Source organism: Macaca fascicularis, chromosome 5, assembly GCF_037993035.2.
Source record: "Macaca fascicularis isolate 582-1 chromosome 5, T2T-MFA8v1.1".
NCBI lineage: Eukaryota > Metazoa > Chordata > Mammalia > Primates > Cercopithecidae > Macaca > Macaca fascicularis.
Genome location: NC_088379.1, coordinates 56,078,169 through 56,097,797, shown reverse-complemented (window position 1 = coordinate 56,097,797; position 19,629 = coordinate 56,078,169). Strand labels below are relative to the sequence as shown.

At 38.2% G+C, this 19,629-nt stretch overlaps 1 protein-coding gene across 18 annotated transcripts in view; it reads right to left on the bottom strand.

Moving 5' to 3' along the window:
* CNOT6L (CCR4-NOT transcription complex subunit 6 like) overlaps window positions 1-19,629 on the bottom strand; it is a 103,736-nt gene that overhangs the window by 58,836 nt on the left and 25,271 nt on the right. For 17 of the 18 annotated variants that reach the window (XM_065545074.1, XM_005554980.4, XM_074039838.1 and 14 more), the window contains exon 2: window positions 295-416. In XM_065545074.1, coding sequence (XP_065401146.1) covers window positions 295-406 — 112 coding nt within the window. In that variant the 5' untranslated portion in view covers window positions 407-416. Of the gene's footprint in view, window positions 1-294; window positions 417-19,629 lie in introns of those variants that run through there. The other variant, XM_074039837.1, reaches the window with a different exon arrangement.

Below are 19,629 nucleotides of genomic sequence, written 5' to 3'. Positions count from 1 at the left end.
AATTACTCTGAAATAGCCTAAATGAAATCTATTATATCAAAGAACCTGGTTTTACTTAGAAACTAAACTCCCAATATCCTCAATTCCAGATGCCTGCTCAATGTAATCTCAAAGAATGGAAACAAAGATATTCAGTCACATATAAAACTGATATATTAAACACCAGTATCTCAACATCTTGTAGCTTTTCAACTAGTCTGTCTAATTAAAAATGTACAACAAAAAATATAGCAATACTCAACTTTTTTATTACCACTATTACATGCCAGATTAAATGCTTCAGATTCCACTCACCCGAGATTTCTAATTCTGCCCAGTGAGATTTTTTCCCATTGGCTACCTCCTCTGCTGACATGATGGTATAAATTCTGCGAGGATCTGGAGGATCATATTTTTCCTTTGGCATCCCTATTAGTCTGTTTAAAAAAAGAAAAAAAAAAAGGAGATCAACAATTATTATAGTCTTGCTTTAAAAAAAGAGAAAATAAGATAGGGTAAACTCCTTTTCTCTCCCCATTACCAGTCTAGTAAGTCATTTTATACCACAAATTCTCACTTGCAGAAAAAGAAAACACACACATTATCTGCAGTATGCTAGGATCTTGCAGGAACTTATTATCAGATGCCTCAGGGAAAATGCAAATAAGCAACAGCACTGGACTTTGCAATGAACATCATGGTTGCTTCCTAAACCCTTCCCTTCATTTAGCTGTACTGCTTTCCCAAGTAGTAGTTTCCAGAATGGACTCTGACTAGTCTAATAGAATCAGTAATTCTATTCTCCTTTCCTCAGTGATATTCAGATATCCCATGCCTAAGACAATCAGCACATGACATTCCCCTTGCCACAGAGATTTAGTTCAGGAGTATCTAATAATCACAAAACCGCAGAACTCTTTCTATATTTATAGGAAAAGCAGGCTTCTCTCTCCTGCTGGTCATAAACAAAGAAGAATACAGCCCAAATTGCTGTTGGCAGCCATGCAACAACAATAAGGAAAGTCAGCCATGGAAGGCAGAGTCTGGAAAACAGAAAAACAAAGGCAGAGTCCTCACTGAATCACACCTGTAGCACACCCAAATGCTGGCCTTTTCTGATACACAAGCCAATATAGTTCCCTTACTGTTTAAGCTAGTTTGAATTGTGTTTCCTGTTACTACTAATCAAAAGTGTCCTAATTATAATTAGTATGAGTACATATCTTAGTTTGCCTGGGTCAGTCTTGGTTTATATCTGTTGTTCTGAAGCAATTATTATTATCATCCCTTTTCATGCTCAAAAGAGTCCAATTTGGATGAGTTACATGGTCACCCTAATCAAAACTAGTATACTCATGTGTCGTTTAACAAAGATATGTTCTGAGAAATGCATTATTAGGCAATTCAAACATTGTTATGCAGCACAGGACTATACTGTGCCATCTTCCTGCTGTAACTGCCAAAATAATCACTGAACAATTATCAATGATGACCAGATAGACAAAAAACTCATCAAATGTGCTATGTATGAAGTAGATGACAAATGGCTCTAAAAGTAACCTTATTCAACATAAGAAGTACTGCTTGGTAGTAGGCAGAAAATAAAATCCAGTTCATATCTAACAAGAATAGCAAATGACACAACGTCCTGAGCCTAAATTAAACTCCTGCATGCTTTCAATAAATTGCCACATAGTATTTATATTGGGTTCTTTGCTCATATTTTAACATATATACATATACCCCAAAACCAAGCATCTGAATCTGGAACTGTTTGCAAGTAAAGTTTAGACCTTATATCCCAAATTGAAGAGTTGCTTTCAGGTCATCTGAAATTTGTTACATGTAGAGATTAATGAAATTTGTTACATATAGAGATTAAAGAAAAAAGAGATATTCTATCATGTAACAAGAAATCAAAACGCTAGTTTATAAGAATGCAATCAAAGTTTCCCATATTATCATTTGCTCTCACATTTCTAAAGGGAAAATAGTCATTCCTTTCCACTTACTTAAAGGAGCAGAGAGAAAGTTTTCCGTATCTGTTCATATGTTAACAGTAATTAGTTTCCAACTTTCCAGGTTAAGCTCTTCAACTCTAATCTTATCATACAATTTGGGCGATGCTAAGCCGTATTTTATTTTCCATAAATGTCTCAGAACTTCATATAGCACAAAGAATATGATCATTTTCTGCAGGAGAAGAAATTTGATTTCTACCATATTCAGCCTATATATAATACTTCTGAAAATAAAGTTTTTAGGTAACAAGGTTTTCAGAATTTCTGCTGTACACCATAAGGCACATGTGTCTCTTTGGGTACTTTTGTGTAATAATGTAAGAGTCTACAAAAAAATACAAGATTAAGCAAAGCCAAATCAAACAGTTCTAGATCCAAAGACGCACTACGTAATCCATTACCTACAATGAAAATGGGTAAAACACCCTAAATTTGCAAAAACATATAGGTTTCACTAATTTTAGATCTTTTTTTTTTTTTTTTTTTTTTTTTTTGGGAGACTGAGTTTTGCTATGTCGCCCAGGCTGGAGTGCAAAGGCGCGATCTCAACTCACTGCAAACTCCGCCTCCCAGGTTCACGCGATTCTCCTGCCTCAGCCTCCTGAGTAGCTGGGGTTACAGGCGTGTGTCACCACGCCTAGCTAATTTTTGTATTTTTAATAGAGATGGGGATTTCACCATGTCGGTCAAACTGCTCTCGAACTCCTGACCTCGTGATCCACCCACCTTGGCCTCCCAAAGTGCTGGGATTACAGGTGTGAGCCACCACACCTGGCCCAATTTTAGATCATTTTTATAAAACACAGGGCATACGATTAGAAGGCAATTTAATCTGTTTTAATCACAGCTCCCACTAGATGCGATGTTCCTTAAGGGGACTATGTTTCTGTGTGGAGACATATCCTTTTTATATCTCTATACAGTTCCCGCCACATAGGAAGCACTTAACATGTATTTGTGGAATGATCAATGATCATATGCTTTATAATCCTAAAATCTGCCGCCTTCCTCCCTCCCTACTCATCTCACAGCCAATTAACACCCAACGCTTTTCTAAAAATTGATACAAAGAAATGGTAATTCATCCACATGTTCAATTTTCCCAGATATTTTTAAAATCTAGATAGAAGATTAATAATTACCATCTTTTCTGGTGCTCCAATTCTAATCTCTAAAACAGATACTATATGGAACTACATTTCTGTTTTTTAATTCTGCATGTTTCAATCTTTGTAAGTCCATTAAAATTACAAAATCTCTTCCTAAAAAAAAAAAAAAAAAAAAGCACTATAAAATGTTTACCAGTATCTATAATATGTAAAAACCAAAGTAAGATCAATACTGTCATATTAGGGGTCAGAGGTCTCTTTTGGATTTGATTAGGACGTCAATAAAAATGACTGAAGCTAAAACATTTCTCATTTGAGTTTACTAAATAATTTAGTATAGTTCTGGTCACGATTGCCCCCAAAATCAGGTTTTCATTGTGCTATTAAAAACAGGCAACTTGGCCTGGCAAGGTGGCTCCCGCTGGTAATTCCAGCACTTTGGAAGGCCAAGGTGGGCGGATCACTTGAGGTCAGTAGTGAGGTCAGGAGTTTCAGACCACCCTAGCCAAAATGGTGAAACCCTGTTTCTACTAAAACTACAAAAATTAGCCGGGTGTGGTGGCCCATGTCTGTAAATCACAACTACATGGGAGGCTGAGGCATAGGAATCACTTAAACCGGGGTGTCGCAGGCTGCAGTGAGCCAAGACTACCCCCCTGCACTACAGCCTGGGCAACAGAGTGAAATCCTGTATCAATCAATCAATAACAGAGAACTCAATTTCAGGAAATTAACATTATTAAATCCTTCCGTTCAGCTTTATTTTCCCCTCGCAGGTCTCGGCATCAACTTTCCACCTTGTAGGCATACCACAAAAATCTATTTCAAAATATCTTCAAATTATGAAATAAATTATTCAAATGTAACTTCAATCTCTAAATGTGACACTGATCATGTGGCTTCAAATAGTCTCATATACAGCTCAGTGCAAGACTTAAATACTGAGTGATTAACATTTTTCATCCAAGAAAGAGAAATGTTTTATTTGGGAAAATGTACTGCAATTAATTTCTTTCTTTTTTTTTTTTTTTTATTTGAGACAGAGTCTTGCTCTGTCGCCCAGGCTGGAGTGCAGTGGCCGGATCTCAGCTCACTGCAAGCTCCGCCTCCCGGGTTTACGTCATTCTCCTGTCTCAGCCTCCAAGTAGCTGGGATTACAGGCACCCACCACCTCGCCCGGCTAGTTTTTTGTATTTTTTAGTAGAGACGGGGTTTCACCGTGTTAGCCAGGATGGTCTCGATCTCCTGACCTTGTGATCCACCCATCTCGGCCTCCCAAAGTGCTGGGATTACAGGCTTGAGCCACCGCGCCCGGCCAGCAGTGCAATTAATTTCTTATCTTTAATTTCAAACTAATGAAGAGGCAGGTTTTTTAATTAGTTTTTCCAAGAGTTTCTAATTTCTACAACAATTTACATAGATTCTCAAAAGATCTTCCCATTACATCAACCAAATTTATACTGGGAATCCCGATTACATAACAAAGCCTGTTAGCAACACCTTTCCAACTTCGCCATCTAACTTCATTTCAACACTATGTAAAACACTCCACTTAGTTCCCCAAATACTACACAAGCTGTTTTTGAGTCTGCCATTCATTCACTCTTTATTTCTTCATTTCTTAGCATGTCTCCTACAAAGGCCTCAGAGACTCTGAGTAAAATTTCTGAGAGTAACCATCAGTCCTAGATAAGGAACCTGATTTTCTCCTACGTCTTATATACTCCTTACATTAAAAAGTTTTAATCTCCATCACCAAAGGCTGATTAAACACTACCACAGAGTGAAGACTTTAATAAATTTGTCTTTGGTTCTATTAAACAAAAACTTCAGATAACTCTGCAAAATACTGACTTCATAGAAAATGTATTTCAAAGCTGGGCACAGCAGTACACTCCTCCGGTCCCACCTAGTTGGGTGGCTGAGGTGGAGGGATCGCTTGCAGCTAGGAGTTCAAGGCCATTGTGCACTATAACCACACCTCTGAATAGCCACTGCACTCTAGCCTGGGCAACATAGCATTAAAAAACATTAAAAAATATGCAGCCTTAAAAAAAGAGTGAGTTCACGTCCTTTGCAGGGACATGGATGAAGCTGGAAGCCATCATTCCCAGCAAACTAACACAGGAACAGAAAACCAAACACTGCATGTTCTCACTCCTAAGTGGGAGGTGAACAATGAGAACACATGGGCACAGGGAGGGGAACATCACACACAGGGGCCTGTCGGGGGGTGGGTGGCAAGGGGAGGGAGAGCATTAGGACAAATACCTAATGGATGCAGGGGTTAAAACCTAGATGAGGGGTTGATAGGTACAGCAAACCACCATGGTACATGCATACCTATGTAACAAACCTGCATGTTCTGTACATGTATCCCAGAACTTAAAGTAAAATTTTAAAAAACATTAAAAATAAAAAAATGTTTAATGTATTTTAGGGGGGGTTGTATTTTAGTTTTTAAATTTATAAGCAATATTATATGTAACGCTAGGTCTGCTTTGCACAGAAAAATTTAAATTTAGAGTTTCCAAAACTGCAAATAAATCTACATAACATGCTATTTCAATGAAAGGTATATTTTAAAAATACATATGAAATACATCCAAATATACTACCCCAAATCTCAAGTTTTATATGTAGCACTAGGAAAATAAACCAGCATAACTCTCCTTGAAAAAAACAAGCTGGCCAAATCAAGGCAAACTGGTAAAAGCTAGAACTAAGCTTCTGTAAATACTGGTCATCTAGAGTAGCTTACAAAAAAACAGAAGCCTCTATAGTGTATGTAAAGATGTAAGTCCTATAGCGTTAAATTACAGTTTCTCTCTTACCACCCTAAGTGTAAAGTCATTTTATCTCAGTCTATAGTTTGGCACAATTAGTGTTATTTCATTTAGGATTCAGACTAAAAATCCTACAAGCACCGGAGTGCTTCATAATGAATCAGACTGCTAACTCAATGAAATCTGACCCAAAATACAAATCACTAATCATCTCAACAATAGTTTGCAAAATCAGTCATACGCAGAGATACAGATGCTGGCAGAGTTCCTAAAATTGAAAGAACACAAAAATAAGCCTATATGAGGCTTAATTTACAGCTCAGAGTAAATATCAATAACTTATTCCATTTTACACATTCTCAGATAAATCTGTCTTATATTGGCATTTATTCCCAAAAGTTACAGACGGGAAAACATGTTTTTGTGTGTGTGTGATTTACTACATACTCATCTTAATAAGTAACTATCCTTCCCATCTGGTCTTAACCACTATAAGCTCCCTTCCTGAGAAAATGTGTCTGTGTTTATCTTGCTTAACAAAGCAAGTAACTCTTGCACTGTGCCATTTTTTAAGTTTCTATTTCCTTATCAATATCTTTTTTGTTGTTGTTGTTGTTTTTAGACAGGGTCTCACTCTGTCACGTAGGCTGGAGGACAGTGGTACAATCATAGCTCATTGCAAGCTTGAAATCCTATGATCAAGTGATCTTCCCTCCTCAGTCTCCCCAGTAGCTGGGACTACAGGCACATGTTATGACACCCAACTAATTTTATTTTATTTTATTTTTATTAGAGACGAGGTTTCACTATGTTGCCCAAGCTGGTCTTGAACTCCTGTCCTCAAGAGATCCTCCTGCCTTGGCCTCCCAGTGCTAGCAGGATTACAGGCATGAGCCACAGGGCCTAGCCTTTTTTTTTTTTTTAAGAGACAGTGTCTACCTATGTTGCCCAGCCTGACCTCAAACTCCTGGGGTCAAACAATCCTCCTGCCTCAGCCTTCCAAGTAGCTAGGACTACTGGTGTCCCCACTATACCCAACTATAATATTTACTTTTAACGATACGCAACTATTAATCATTACAACTGTCATACTAAATTTGTACTTCACCTGAATGAGATAAGCAGCTGATACTACAAAAACTGCCCCTAGCAAACTACACTGCATATAGTAAGATCATATTGACAAAACTGAAGATTGATGGCAATCCCAAGAGCTTAAATGACATCCTGGGATAAAGAACAATTTAATTAGCAATCCCATTCCATTTCCATACCAAGGGCCTGTGGATGGCATTTGTCTTTAATTATATATTCAACTAAAGTTCATAGATTATAAAATAATGCAAACATGTTTTAAAAAAAAGACTTAATTCCAAGTGTTCATGACATCTCCAGCTCTGTGACCACTCTAAAAAAAAAACTTACGTTTTATAATGGCAAAGTCACTCATCATTATTGAAAAAAATAACCTTCAAACTTTTGAGGTCTAATGTTTCTGACCAGTTTAACATTTATTCAAGAAATATTTACTGCATGCCTATTGCTCACTACTGACATTTACTGTACCAAGCACTAGGGTGCTTCAATAGTGAACAAGATGTACATTGTCCTCACCCTCATGGAGCATATACTGTTTCCACAGCACTACTTGAAAAAGAAAAGCTATACAGTATTTTGCTTTTCAATAATTCTGCAAGGAATTTGGCATTTCTTGTTACTACTTTCTTTTTCTCCCTCATCGGGTAGCTGCATTGTTCTCTATTGTCACTACTCTAAGCAGAACAACTAAAGGGAAAATAAAACATTCTTATCACAAAGGAGGAGGGTGATGAATAATTGATAACCTCTGGCATGGTCAAGAATAGGTGGAGAGAACAGAGTTCCCAGGATAAGAATGGGAAGTTTTAAATGGCCTAATATTGGGGAATGTGACTGAAGATAACAGGTTAAACACATACTAGTACATTTAACTTAAGATGATAGCAACTGGTTTCCTGAATCAGTGATATTATTATTTTCTACAACCCTTGCTAGCAAACCAAATAATTAGACAACCCAAGGAACAAGGAAATACTTGGACTCAATATGTCTTATTTCTAGTCAGTTTATTCTTGGGGCTCTATTTATTAAATATATCTCAAGTCAAACATTAGTTATCTATGCAAATAAAATGCATAGGCATATGTGGCAATAAAGCCCCTAGATGAATATGAGAAAATGTTATTGGTTGTTATACATCTTTCCAAAGGTAATTCAAAGATAACTTTACGGCAATCCAGAGATAACTTACAGGAAGCTTCTGGCTCTGGAAAGCGATGAGGGCATAGTCTACTTGTCAGTTATAGTAATACCAGGAGGAAATAAAGGAGAAAGAATTAGAATACAATTCCTTTTCTGCATATTTAGAAACTTTCTCCCATATTTGAGATACAAGACAACAGCAGCAGCAACAACATGAAACATAAATAAATACTAAAATAAAAAAACAGAGACCAGACTTGGGGTTATAAATCTATCAATCACTTCAAATTTTCAAAAATAATGCTACTATAGACATGTTTCATTTTATTTCATTATCAATATGGACAATTTAAGCTTATGATTTTCCTCCCAGAATTCCAAATTAAGTCTTAGTCTCCACCTAACTTAACAATTACAATGCTTTAATGCCTTGCATTTAATGCCTCCCACTCATCTAAAGATACTGAATATAATCTATTTTTTTTTTTTTTTTTTTTGAGACTAGGTCTCACTTTATCACCCAGGCTGGAGTGTAGTGTGGTGCAACCTCAGCTCACTGCAGCCTCAACCTCCTGGGTTCAAGTGATCCTCTCACCCCAGTCTCCTGAGTACCGAGGACTACAGGTGCACGCCACCACCATCTAGCTAATCTTCGTATTTTTTTGTAGAGATGGGTTTCACCATGTTGCCCAGGCTGGTCTTGAACTACTGGGCCCAAGTGATCTGCCCACCTCAGCCTCCCAAAGTGCTGGAATTACAGGTATGAGCCACTGCACCCAAACTTCTTTTCACTTTTTTGATTTAGTTTGTGTTTTCTATCCTCTCTGATATGTACATTTGCCTCTTTTTTTAATGGGTATCAACTTTCTTCTCATCATTCTTGGCTTAAGTCATCTTTCACTTCTTCTTCTGTATATTTTCCCATGCAGAAATCAAGTTACTTCTAAAATTTATATGGAAAGACAATCTAAAATAGCCAGTACACTTCTGAAAAAGATATAAACATAGATGTGCATGGTATCTGATTTTTCAAGACTTACTAAAACTACAGTAATCCAGAGAGTTTGGTATTTATGAAAGAATAGACATACACAGTTCAATGGAACAGAACTGAGAAACTAGAAATAGACCCATATACATGATCAATAGATTTACAACAAAAAGATAACCATAGAGAAAGCACAGATTTTTCAACAAATGGTGCTAGAACAATGGTATATCCATATGGAAAAATAAATTAATAAACATCAATCCATACCTTGCATTACAAAGTAAACTTACAAGGACCATGAGCTTAAATATAAAACCAATAACTATAAAACATTAGAAGAAAACATGAGAGAAAACTCTTTGTGACCTTGAATTAGGCAAAGATTACTTAGACATAACATAAAAAGTATGATCCATAAAAAAAAAAATACTGATAAACTAACTTTCAAGAAAAGTTAAGACTTCTGCTCTTTGAAAGCTGAAGGAAAAGACATGTCAGGGTTTAAGAATAAATATCTGCAAAACATGTATCTGAAAAAAAAAAAAACACTCCAGAATATATAAAGAACGCTCAAAACAAAATAAATAAAGCAATCTTATTTTTTAAATTAACAAAATATTTGAACAGATACTTCAAAGAAGATACACGGACAGCAAATAAGCACATGAAAAGATGCACAACATTAGGCATCAGAGAAATACTAAAAACCACAATGAGATATCACTACACATTAGAAGGATTAAATTTAATAACTGACAATATCTAGTGCTGACGAAGATTTGGTCTGCATGCACATGCACAAAACAAGCGGGATTAAAAGAAAACTTGTCTCAAAGTGTCACAGTGCTGAAGTAGAAGAGATGATGCAAGACTTCCACGAGCAGGTGACACTAAGCTGAATCTTAAAGAATGAACAGGAATCAGTATTTCCCTCAAGGAAAGGGGTTGTAGGTATGGCAGGGACAGACAAAGCAAAAATAAAAGCATAAGCAAAGACTCATAAATAAGAAATAACATGGCCGGGCGTGGTGGCTCATGCCTGTAATCCCAGCACTTAGGGAGGCCAAGGACAGTGGATCACCTGAAGTCCAGAGTTCAAGACCAGCCTGACCAACATAGTGAAACCCCATCTCTACTAAAAATGCAAAACTTAGCTGGACGTGGTGGCAGGCACCTGTAATTCCAGCTACTGGGGAAGCTGACACAGGGGAATCACTTGAACCCAGGAGGCAGAGGGTGCAGTGAGCTGGCATCACACCATTGCACTCCAGCTGGGGCAACAGAGCGGAAGGGAGGGAGGGAGGGAGGGAGGGAAGGAAGGAGGGAGGGAGGGAAGGAAGGAAGGAGGGAGGGAGGGAGGGAGGGAAGGAAGGAAGGAAGGAGGGAGGGAAGGAAGGAAGGAAGGAAGGAAGGGAGGGTAGATAGGAAGGAAGGAAGGAAGGAAGGAAGGGAGGGAGGGAGGGAGGGAGGGAGGGAAATAACATGAGAACGCTAAGCAGAGTGGCTCACACCTGTAATCCCAGCACTTTGGGAGGCTGAGGTGGAAGGATCATGCTGAAGTCCAAGAGTTCAAGACCAGCCTGGTGACACAGTGAGACCCTGTTTGTATTGCTAAAGAAAATAAAAGTAAATTTTTTTAAAAAATTGTTTTTGAGACAGGGTCTTACTGTGTCACTTGGGCTGGAGTGCAATGGTGTATGATCATGGTTCAGTGGAGTCTTGACCTCCTGGGCGTAAGTGATCCTCCCACCTTAGCCTCCCAAGTAGCTGGGACCACATGTGCATACCACCCCACGCCTGGCTAATTTTTGTATTTTTTGTAGAAGCAGGATTTCACCATGTTCCCCAGGCTGGTCTTGAACTCCTGAGCTCAAGTGATCTGCTCACCTTGGCCTCCTAAAGTGCTGTGATTACAGGTGTGAGCCTAAAAATTTTTGTTAAAAAAGAAACAATATGAGGAGAGAGGCTGTTCACAGGAGTTGCTGAAAAATATCACCAGAGTCATGGAGAGATGGCGTTCTATATGTAAAGATAGAAAGCTTCAAAAATCTGCTTGTTTTACTGAGTCTTTCCTATAAATCATTTTCCTCACGTAAAGAATTTGCCATCCCTAAGAGTCTAATAATAAATGAGGCCAGGCGCGGTGGCTCACACCTGTAATCCCAGCACTTCGGGAGGCCAAGGCGGGCTGATCCTCTGGTTTAAGACCAGCCTGGCCAACACGGTGAAACCTCGTCTCTACTAAAAATACAAAAAACAGCCAGGTGTGGTGGCGGGTGCCTGTAATCCAGCTACTCAGGAGGCTGAGGCAGGAGAATCACCTGAACCTGGGAGGTGGAGACTGCAGTGAGCCAAGATCGTGCCACTGCCCTCCAGTCTGGGCAACAAAGCGAGACTCTGTCTCAAAAAATAATAACAACAATAATAATAATAATAAATGAAACTACCAATCCTAGTTGCCTCTTTCCTTCATTCCCTTTTATTTTCCTCTACTCAACAACATTGCTTCTAGTTACACATCTGAGTGGGCTTATATCCTCTACTGATTTAGCTATCACATTCTTAAAGACATTACAAATGCCCTAAAATCCCTGTACTTAACATTAAATATAAAATACTCTTGTCACTTGCCATCATAAAAGCAAACTATAGCATGGCAATTGACTGTCATTACACTTACCCCGAGTTTCTCAGCATACACAATTATAATCACTAGTGTAGTGAAGAGATTCATTCAGTTAGAAAGAGACTCAAATCTAAAATATGTACTCAAACTCTTCTTTGAAACTCAGAGAATCCACTTAAAGGAGACTACACTATCTATTTGTAAATTTGGGATTCTTTAGGGGCAGCAAATGATGATGACAATAATCACCATCACTGCAACTACCAACTACTAGCTACTACATATAAGTTATTTACCTAACTTTATTTCACTTAATTCATTTCTACCAACAATCTTGTAAGCAGGTATTACTATTTCAATTCTAGCATTCAGAAAACTGTAATCTAAAGAGGTTTAGAAGCTTGCTGGCAAGGAGCAGGACTGGAATTCAAATCCAATTCCACTACATTGATCTGCCTCAGATATATGCCTTCAGTAAATCCTTTATCTTTAAAGTTTGAAAACTCTCAAAATGATCTCCCATACTAGTATCATAAATCTGAAAATCTATTTTCTTTGACCAAACTTCTTTTTTGTTCCAATATTAGTGGGAAATCTATATTCCACAATTTGGCAAAAAATAAATTAAAATAGCTCCATCACATTCCAAGATTTAATGAATATATTCAGGATTTAATTTTTTTGCATACTAAGGTAAAATGTAAGCGAACAGTTTTTTAAAAACTTGGAGTGGAAAAGATCTCTTCAGGCAGGAATCCAAAAATAGAAACATAAAAAGACGTATTTATATGATTATCTAAAAATTCAAACCTCCTATACATTATGTAAGACAAAATGAAAAGCAAGTAAAATAGGGAAGATATGTATGACATGTATGATAAGGTTAACAGTTTTAAATACACTAAGAGATTGCATAATACCTTTCAAATGAGAAAGAACATATAATAATAATAGGCAATTCGGCTGGGCACGATGGCTCACACCTGTAATCCCAGCACTTTGGGAAGCCAAGGCGGGCAGACTGCCTGAGCTCAGGAGTTCAAGACCAGCTTGAGCAATACAGCGAAACCCCATCTCCACTAAAATATAAAAAAATAGCCGGGCGTGGTGGCATGTGCCTGCAGTCCCAGCTACTCGGAAGGCTAAGGCAAAAGAATTGCTTGAACCTGGGAGGCAGCTGTTGCAGTGAGCTAAGAACATGCCACTGCACTCCAGCATGGGCAAAAGAGCAAGACTTTGTCTCAAAAAAATAGTAATAATAAATAATAATAATAGGCAATTGATGAAACAAGTACAAATGTATAATACATATATAAAAAATTAACTTCATTCTAAATGGAAAAAACAAACAAACACAAGACAATAAAATATGATGCCACTTTCAGGAATTTAACATAAGCCTAAAGACAAGAGTTTATGCTCAACAATAAGGTAGTTAAAGAAAATACAGCCATATCTATATGACAGTACAAGTCGCCTTTCTCTTTTTTCATAAGTAAACCAATTGATTTAAATTTTCCACTAACTCCCCTTCCACACATCACCAGTATTTCACTACAATGAAGATAATGTTTTCAATTTTTAAATTTTAAACAGCTAAAACTGGTATGCTTGAATGGGATGGATTTTAGGCCAAAACAGAATAAGGTCAACACAGAATGATTCAATGCAGAGCTGTCTCCCAAACTGTACATTATTTAGCTAATCATATAGCTTTTAGTCAAACCCAAAGTGATAGTAAACCCTCTAACTGCTTGTTTTCAAGGAAAAACTTAAGGTATCCTACAAACTGACTGAGTACACAGCCTATCCCCCTCCGACTCCCCACCCCGCCACCCTGCCCCAATGCAACCATTCAGTCAACTCAATTTTCTCATTAACGAAATATTCAGATACAATGCACGGAACTTTTAGCCAAAGGGGAAAAAAAAGTCAGTTTTTTTTTGTTTAGTACGTTGGGAGGCCGAGGTGGGAGGACTGTTTGAGGCCAATAGTTCAAGACCACCCTGGGCAACATGGCAAGACCCTGTCTCTACAAAACATAAAATTAGCTGGGGTGGTGGTGCATGCCTATAGTCCCAGCTAATCAGGAAGATTCCTTGAGCCCAGGAGGTTAAGGCTGCAGTGAGCCATGATCATGCCACGGCACTCCAGCCTGGGAGAGGGAAGGAAACCCTGTCTCAAAAAAAAAAGCCAAGCATGATGGCTTATGCCTGTAATCCCAGCACTTTGGGAGGCCAAGGTGGGCAGATGGCATGAGCTCAGGAGTTTGAGACCAGCCTGGGCAACATGGCAAAACCCTGTCTCTACAAAAAATACAAAAATTACCTGGGCATTGTGACATGTGTCTATGTTCTCAGCTACTTGGGAAGCTGAGGTGGGGGGATTGCTTGAGCCCAAGAAGTGGAAGCTGCAGTAAGTGATGACTGTGCCACTGCAGCCTAAGTGACAAAGCAAGACATTGTCTCAAAAAAAAAAAATCATTCCCATATGCTAAACACAACATACAAATTTTCAAATATAAAGAATGCCCTAAAAATCTTCTGTGCTCTGCCTATTTATCATTGTCTCTCCCCCTTCCCCTGGTAATCACTCCTCTTTTTGCTGCCTCCATAGTTTTGCCTTTTCCAGAGTGTCATTTAGTTGGACTCATACAGTGTGTAGTCTTTTCAGACTGGGTTCTTTCATTTAGCATTATGCATTTTAAGTTTCCTTCATGTCTTTTCATAGCTTGATAGCTCATTTCTTTTTAGCACTGAATAACACATCACTGTCTGGATGTACCACAGTTTATCTATCCACTCACCTACTGAAGGACATCTTGGTTGTTTCCAAGTTTGGACAATTATGAATAAAGCTACTATAAACATTCACATGCAGGTTTTTGTGTAGATGTAAGTTTTTTACTCATTTGGGTAAATACCAAAGAGCATGATGGCTGGATCATATGGTAAGAGTATGCTTAGTTTTGTAAGAAACTGCCAAACTATCTTCCAGATTAGCTATATTATTTTGCATTCTTATCAGCAACGAATTCCCATTGCTCCACATCCTCCTCGGCATTTGGTGTTGTCAGTGTTCTGGATTTGGCCATTCTAAAAGGCACACTAGTATCTCATTGTTGTTTACAAAGCGCTTTAATTAAAAAATAAAAAGGCATTTGACTATTATTTGAAGATATGCATAAAACTTTCCTTTTTTTATTTTACTTTATTTTATTTAGAGACGGATTCTTGCTCTGTCGCCCAGGCTAGAGTTCTCCTGCCTCAGCTTCCCGAGTAGCCAGAATTACAGGTGTCCACCACCACGCCTGGCTAATTTTTTGTTTTTTTTTTTGTTTTGTTTTGTTTTTGTATTTTTAGTCAAGACAGGGTTTCTCCATCTTGGCCAGGCTGGTCTTGAACACTGCTGACCTCGTGATCTACCGACCTTAGCATTCCAAAGTGCTGGGATTATAGGCATGAGCCACTAAACCCGGCCAAAACTTTCACATTTTAAAAAATAATCTTTGCAGCCGGGTGCAGTGGCTCACACCTGTAATCCCAGCACTTTGGGAGGCTGAGGCAGGCGGATCACTTGAGGTCAGGAGTTCCAGACCAGACTGGCCAACATCGTGAAACACAGTCTATACTGAAAATACAAAAATTAGCCAGGCGTGATGGTGCACACTTGTAATCCCAGCTACTTGGGAAGCTGAGGCGGGAAAATTACGAACCGGGAAGTGGGGGGCTGCAATGCGCCAAGATTGCGCCACTGCGCTCAGCCAAGATTGCGCCACTGCACTTCAGCCTGAGCAACAGAGCGAGGCTCTGTCTCCAAATAACAATCATCATCATCTTCAGCATCATCTTAGTCTATTTCTGATAGCCTAGCATATTATCAACATTGAGAAAGCTATATATTACCTAAAGATATCTGCAGACTATCAAGATAAGTAACAAATGTGAATGGTTTAAAAAAAAAGAAAAAAAAAGGAAAGATTAATAAAATGAGAAAACACTGCCAAGTAGAGGAGGTAGTTTAAGAATAATTACAGATTCACAAAATAAATGGGTGTGGGTATGTAAAAAGGTCAGTGTCCATTTAAACATCCATATTTTCTTTGATCAAAAGCAGAACATTTATGGTTTTTGTAAAATGTTTTGTTATTATAAGCCTAATACTAATAGCATATAATTTCTCTAAGGCTCATTCTTCTGTTGCACCCATGATATTTTTCTAAGTTTTTTTTCATATTCTCATTGAGAAAAATTAATCTGATTTTGCTTTGGTATTATTTAAACAATAAATGGTAGGTATTTTTGACTGTAAATCACTCACATACCCATAATATTTTAAAAACCATTTGGTATTATGAAAAATATTCCAATAAGGAAAACCTTGCATCTAAAGGAAACACTGCATGTTCTTATAGATTCAAGACCATATTCCTCCCAGAGAATATATATATGTACGTATATATACACTTGAAGCATAAATATCATATTCAAAAGCACGTTTAAAAACAAGGATACTTTACACTGTATTTATTCATCAGCTGTTCAAAATTTTAAATTCAAATAAAATTACCCAGAGTTACTTTACTTTGTTTAGAAGCGCCTAAAGGTCATTTATAAATGCCCATGGATAACAGATTATCCCCAAGCAGTAATATCCTGTCTTGAGATAGAAAATACTTGTTTTCCCAATGATCTCTAGGCATAACATAAGAAGTACAATCATCAGTAAGCTATGTCTCTTCTTTTTGAAACTAAAATGCAATGACATATAAAAAAGTTTAGATTTGGGTGCTGTTAACCACGAAAACTTCCCTAGGTACCTACATCCATGGCAACTATAGAGGCAAAAAAATTATATACTTTAAGCCATCAGTTTGAACAATCAGCAAATTAAAAAAAAAAAAAAAAAAAAAAAAGATGCCCTTATTCACCAATCCCAGTGGCAGCAACTAAATCAAATAGCTATGCTAAACTGAAAATATGAGAAAAATATATTAACTAAAATTAATAGGCCAGGCAGTGGTTCACACCTGTAATCCCAGCACTTTGGGAGGCCGAGGCGGGCAGATCACCTGAGGTCAGGAGTTCAAGACCAGCCTGGCCAACATGGTGAAATCCCGTCTCTACCAAAAATACAAAAATTAGCTGGGCACGGCAGCATGCTCCTGTCATTCCAGCTACTTGGGGGGCTGAGACAAGAGAATCACTTGAACCCAGGAGACGGAGGTTGCAGTAAGCTGAGATCGCGCCATTGCACTCCAGCCTGGGCAACAAAGTGAGACTCTGTCTCAAGAAAAAAAAAGGAAAAAAAAAATGACAGTCTAGAAAATAAGTATTGATTAGTAACTGTCATGGCTCTCTCCAAGAAATACTAAAATAAGAGATCACAGTCTTCTATGGCGGCACATACTAAAGTCCCCTCTAAAAAAGTGACTCTCAACCAGATGTGATTCGGCAATGTTTAGAGATGATTTTGGTTAACACAATTTGAGTGGGTTGGCAGGGGTGCTACTGGAGACATTCGGTGCTACAGGAGACATTCGGCAATGTTTAGAGATGATTTTGGTTAACACGATTTGAGTGGGTTGGCAGGGGTGCTACTGGAATCTAGTAGATAGAGGTCACAGATGCTGCTAAACACCTACAGTACTCAGGACAGACCCCACAATGAGAAATATTTTGCCCCAAATGCCAGTGGTGCTCAGGTTAAGAATCCCTGCACAAATATGACCTAAGCATGAGTCCTGAGTACAGTATCTGTTGAAAAAAGCATTTAGAAAATCAAGCACCATGCAAAGAAATCATTATGTCAGAGAGAAACAAAAAAGCCAGAGGTTTATGAGTTAAATTTATTTCCAAATTCTTGGTAAAAGGTGATGATATTCTAGCCATCAAAATTGTCTCTAGATGCTGAGAAGCAGATAGCTAATCCACCAAGGGCTGAACATCCCAGTAATTTCCAAATGAAGACAAATAATAGGATATAACTATCATTCAATGAGCACTAACCATGTGACAAACACTATCCATAGTGTTTTATGCTTAATCACAACAACTTTTCAGTTGGAGGTGTTTTAATTATCTTAATTTAGAGTGGCATGGGGGCATTCTGAAATTTGCCTTTGGTCACATGGTTAGTGGGTGGCACAGTGGGATTTAACCCAGGCAGTCTGGCTCTACAGTCCCAGCAGCAGAGACTATATCATGCTGCCCCCGTCTCGTATGATGGACTTGGAAAACTCTGAGGACAGAGCAGGAGAACAGAAAAGAACTTGACAGGAATTCTGGGCATTTCCCTGAGTACTTAGCAGCAGCCACTGATTTCTGAGTGTTGGGTACGGGAGCTGAGAAAGACATGGCCAACACGATTACTATAGAAACTGCTCAAGATTAGAAGACAGATAAGCTTTCTATAGGGTAAGAGTGTACAGGTATATGCGTTATAAATTTTACTAATATGTCTCCCATGAAACTTAAAAACTGTGAAACAATTTTTGTAAATTCTATATAGCCGGCCGGGAGCAGTGGCTCACACCTGTAATCCAGCACTGTGGAAAGTTGAGGCGGGTAGATCAACTGAGGTTGTCAGGAGTTCAAGACCAGCCTGGCTAACACAGTAAAACCCCATCTCTACTAAAAATACAAAAGATTAGCCAGGCATGGTGGCTGGCGCCTGTAAACCCAGTTACTCGGGAAGGTGAGGCAAGGAGAATCGCTTGAACCCGGGAGGCGGAGGTTGCAGTGAGCCGAGATCGTGCCACTGCACTCAAGCCTGGCAACAGTAAGACTCCGTCTCAAAAACAAGAACAACAACAACAAAAAAGATTTTAGAAATAGAAGGAAAGAGAGATTACAGTCTGGTAGTTCTCAACTTCGGTTAGCCTTTATGGAAGAATCAATACCAATTCCACACAAACTCTTCCATAAAGTTGAGGCAAATATTACCCTAATACCAAATGAGACAATCAGAATGCAAGAAAACTATGGACTTCATGAACATAAATGTAAATAAAGGGTTTTTTTTGAAGTTTAGCAAATCAAATCCAGCAATATAAAAAAAGAGTGATCCATTATTATACCAAGTGGTGATTACCCCAGTAATGCAAGCAAGGTTGATTTAATGTTCAAAATAATAACCACCTATTAAGAGACCTAAAAGAATACACATGATCATCTCAATAGATGCATAAAAAGCATCTGAAAAATCCAACAGCCATTCCTATTTAAAAACAAAAACCTTCATTTAAAAAATAAAAGGGAATTTACTTAGCCTGGTAAATGGCATCAATGAAAAATCTATAGCTAACATTAATGGTGAAATTCTGAATGCTTTCCTCCTAAGATCAGAAACAGGGAAAGGACGTTAGCTCTCACTTCTATTCATGTTTACACCAGAAGTTCTAGCCCATGCAATCAAGCAAGAGAGAAAATATAAAAGTCATGGAAACTGGAAGAAAGAATTAAACTCATCTTTATTCACAAACAATAAATTATATATATGTAAAAAATCCTACGGAATCTACAAAAACATCTACCAGAACTAATGAATAAGTTTAACAGGTGGCAGAATATAAGATGAATATGCCCCCTGCAAAAAAATCAAGTGTATTCATTTCTACATACAGGTAACAAGCAAAAGTAAAAAAGACAGAGTTTCCCTCTTGTTGCCCAGGCTGGAGTGCAATGGCACCATCTTGGCTCACTGCAACCTCTGCCTCCCGGGTTCAAGCGATTCTCCTGCCTCAGCCTCATGAGTAGCTGAGATTACAGGCATGCGCCACCACGGCTGGCTAATTTTGTATTTTTAGTAGAGATGAGGTTTCTCCATGTTGGTCAGGCTGGTCTCGAGCTCCCAACCTCAGGTGATCCACCCACCT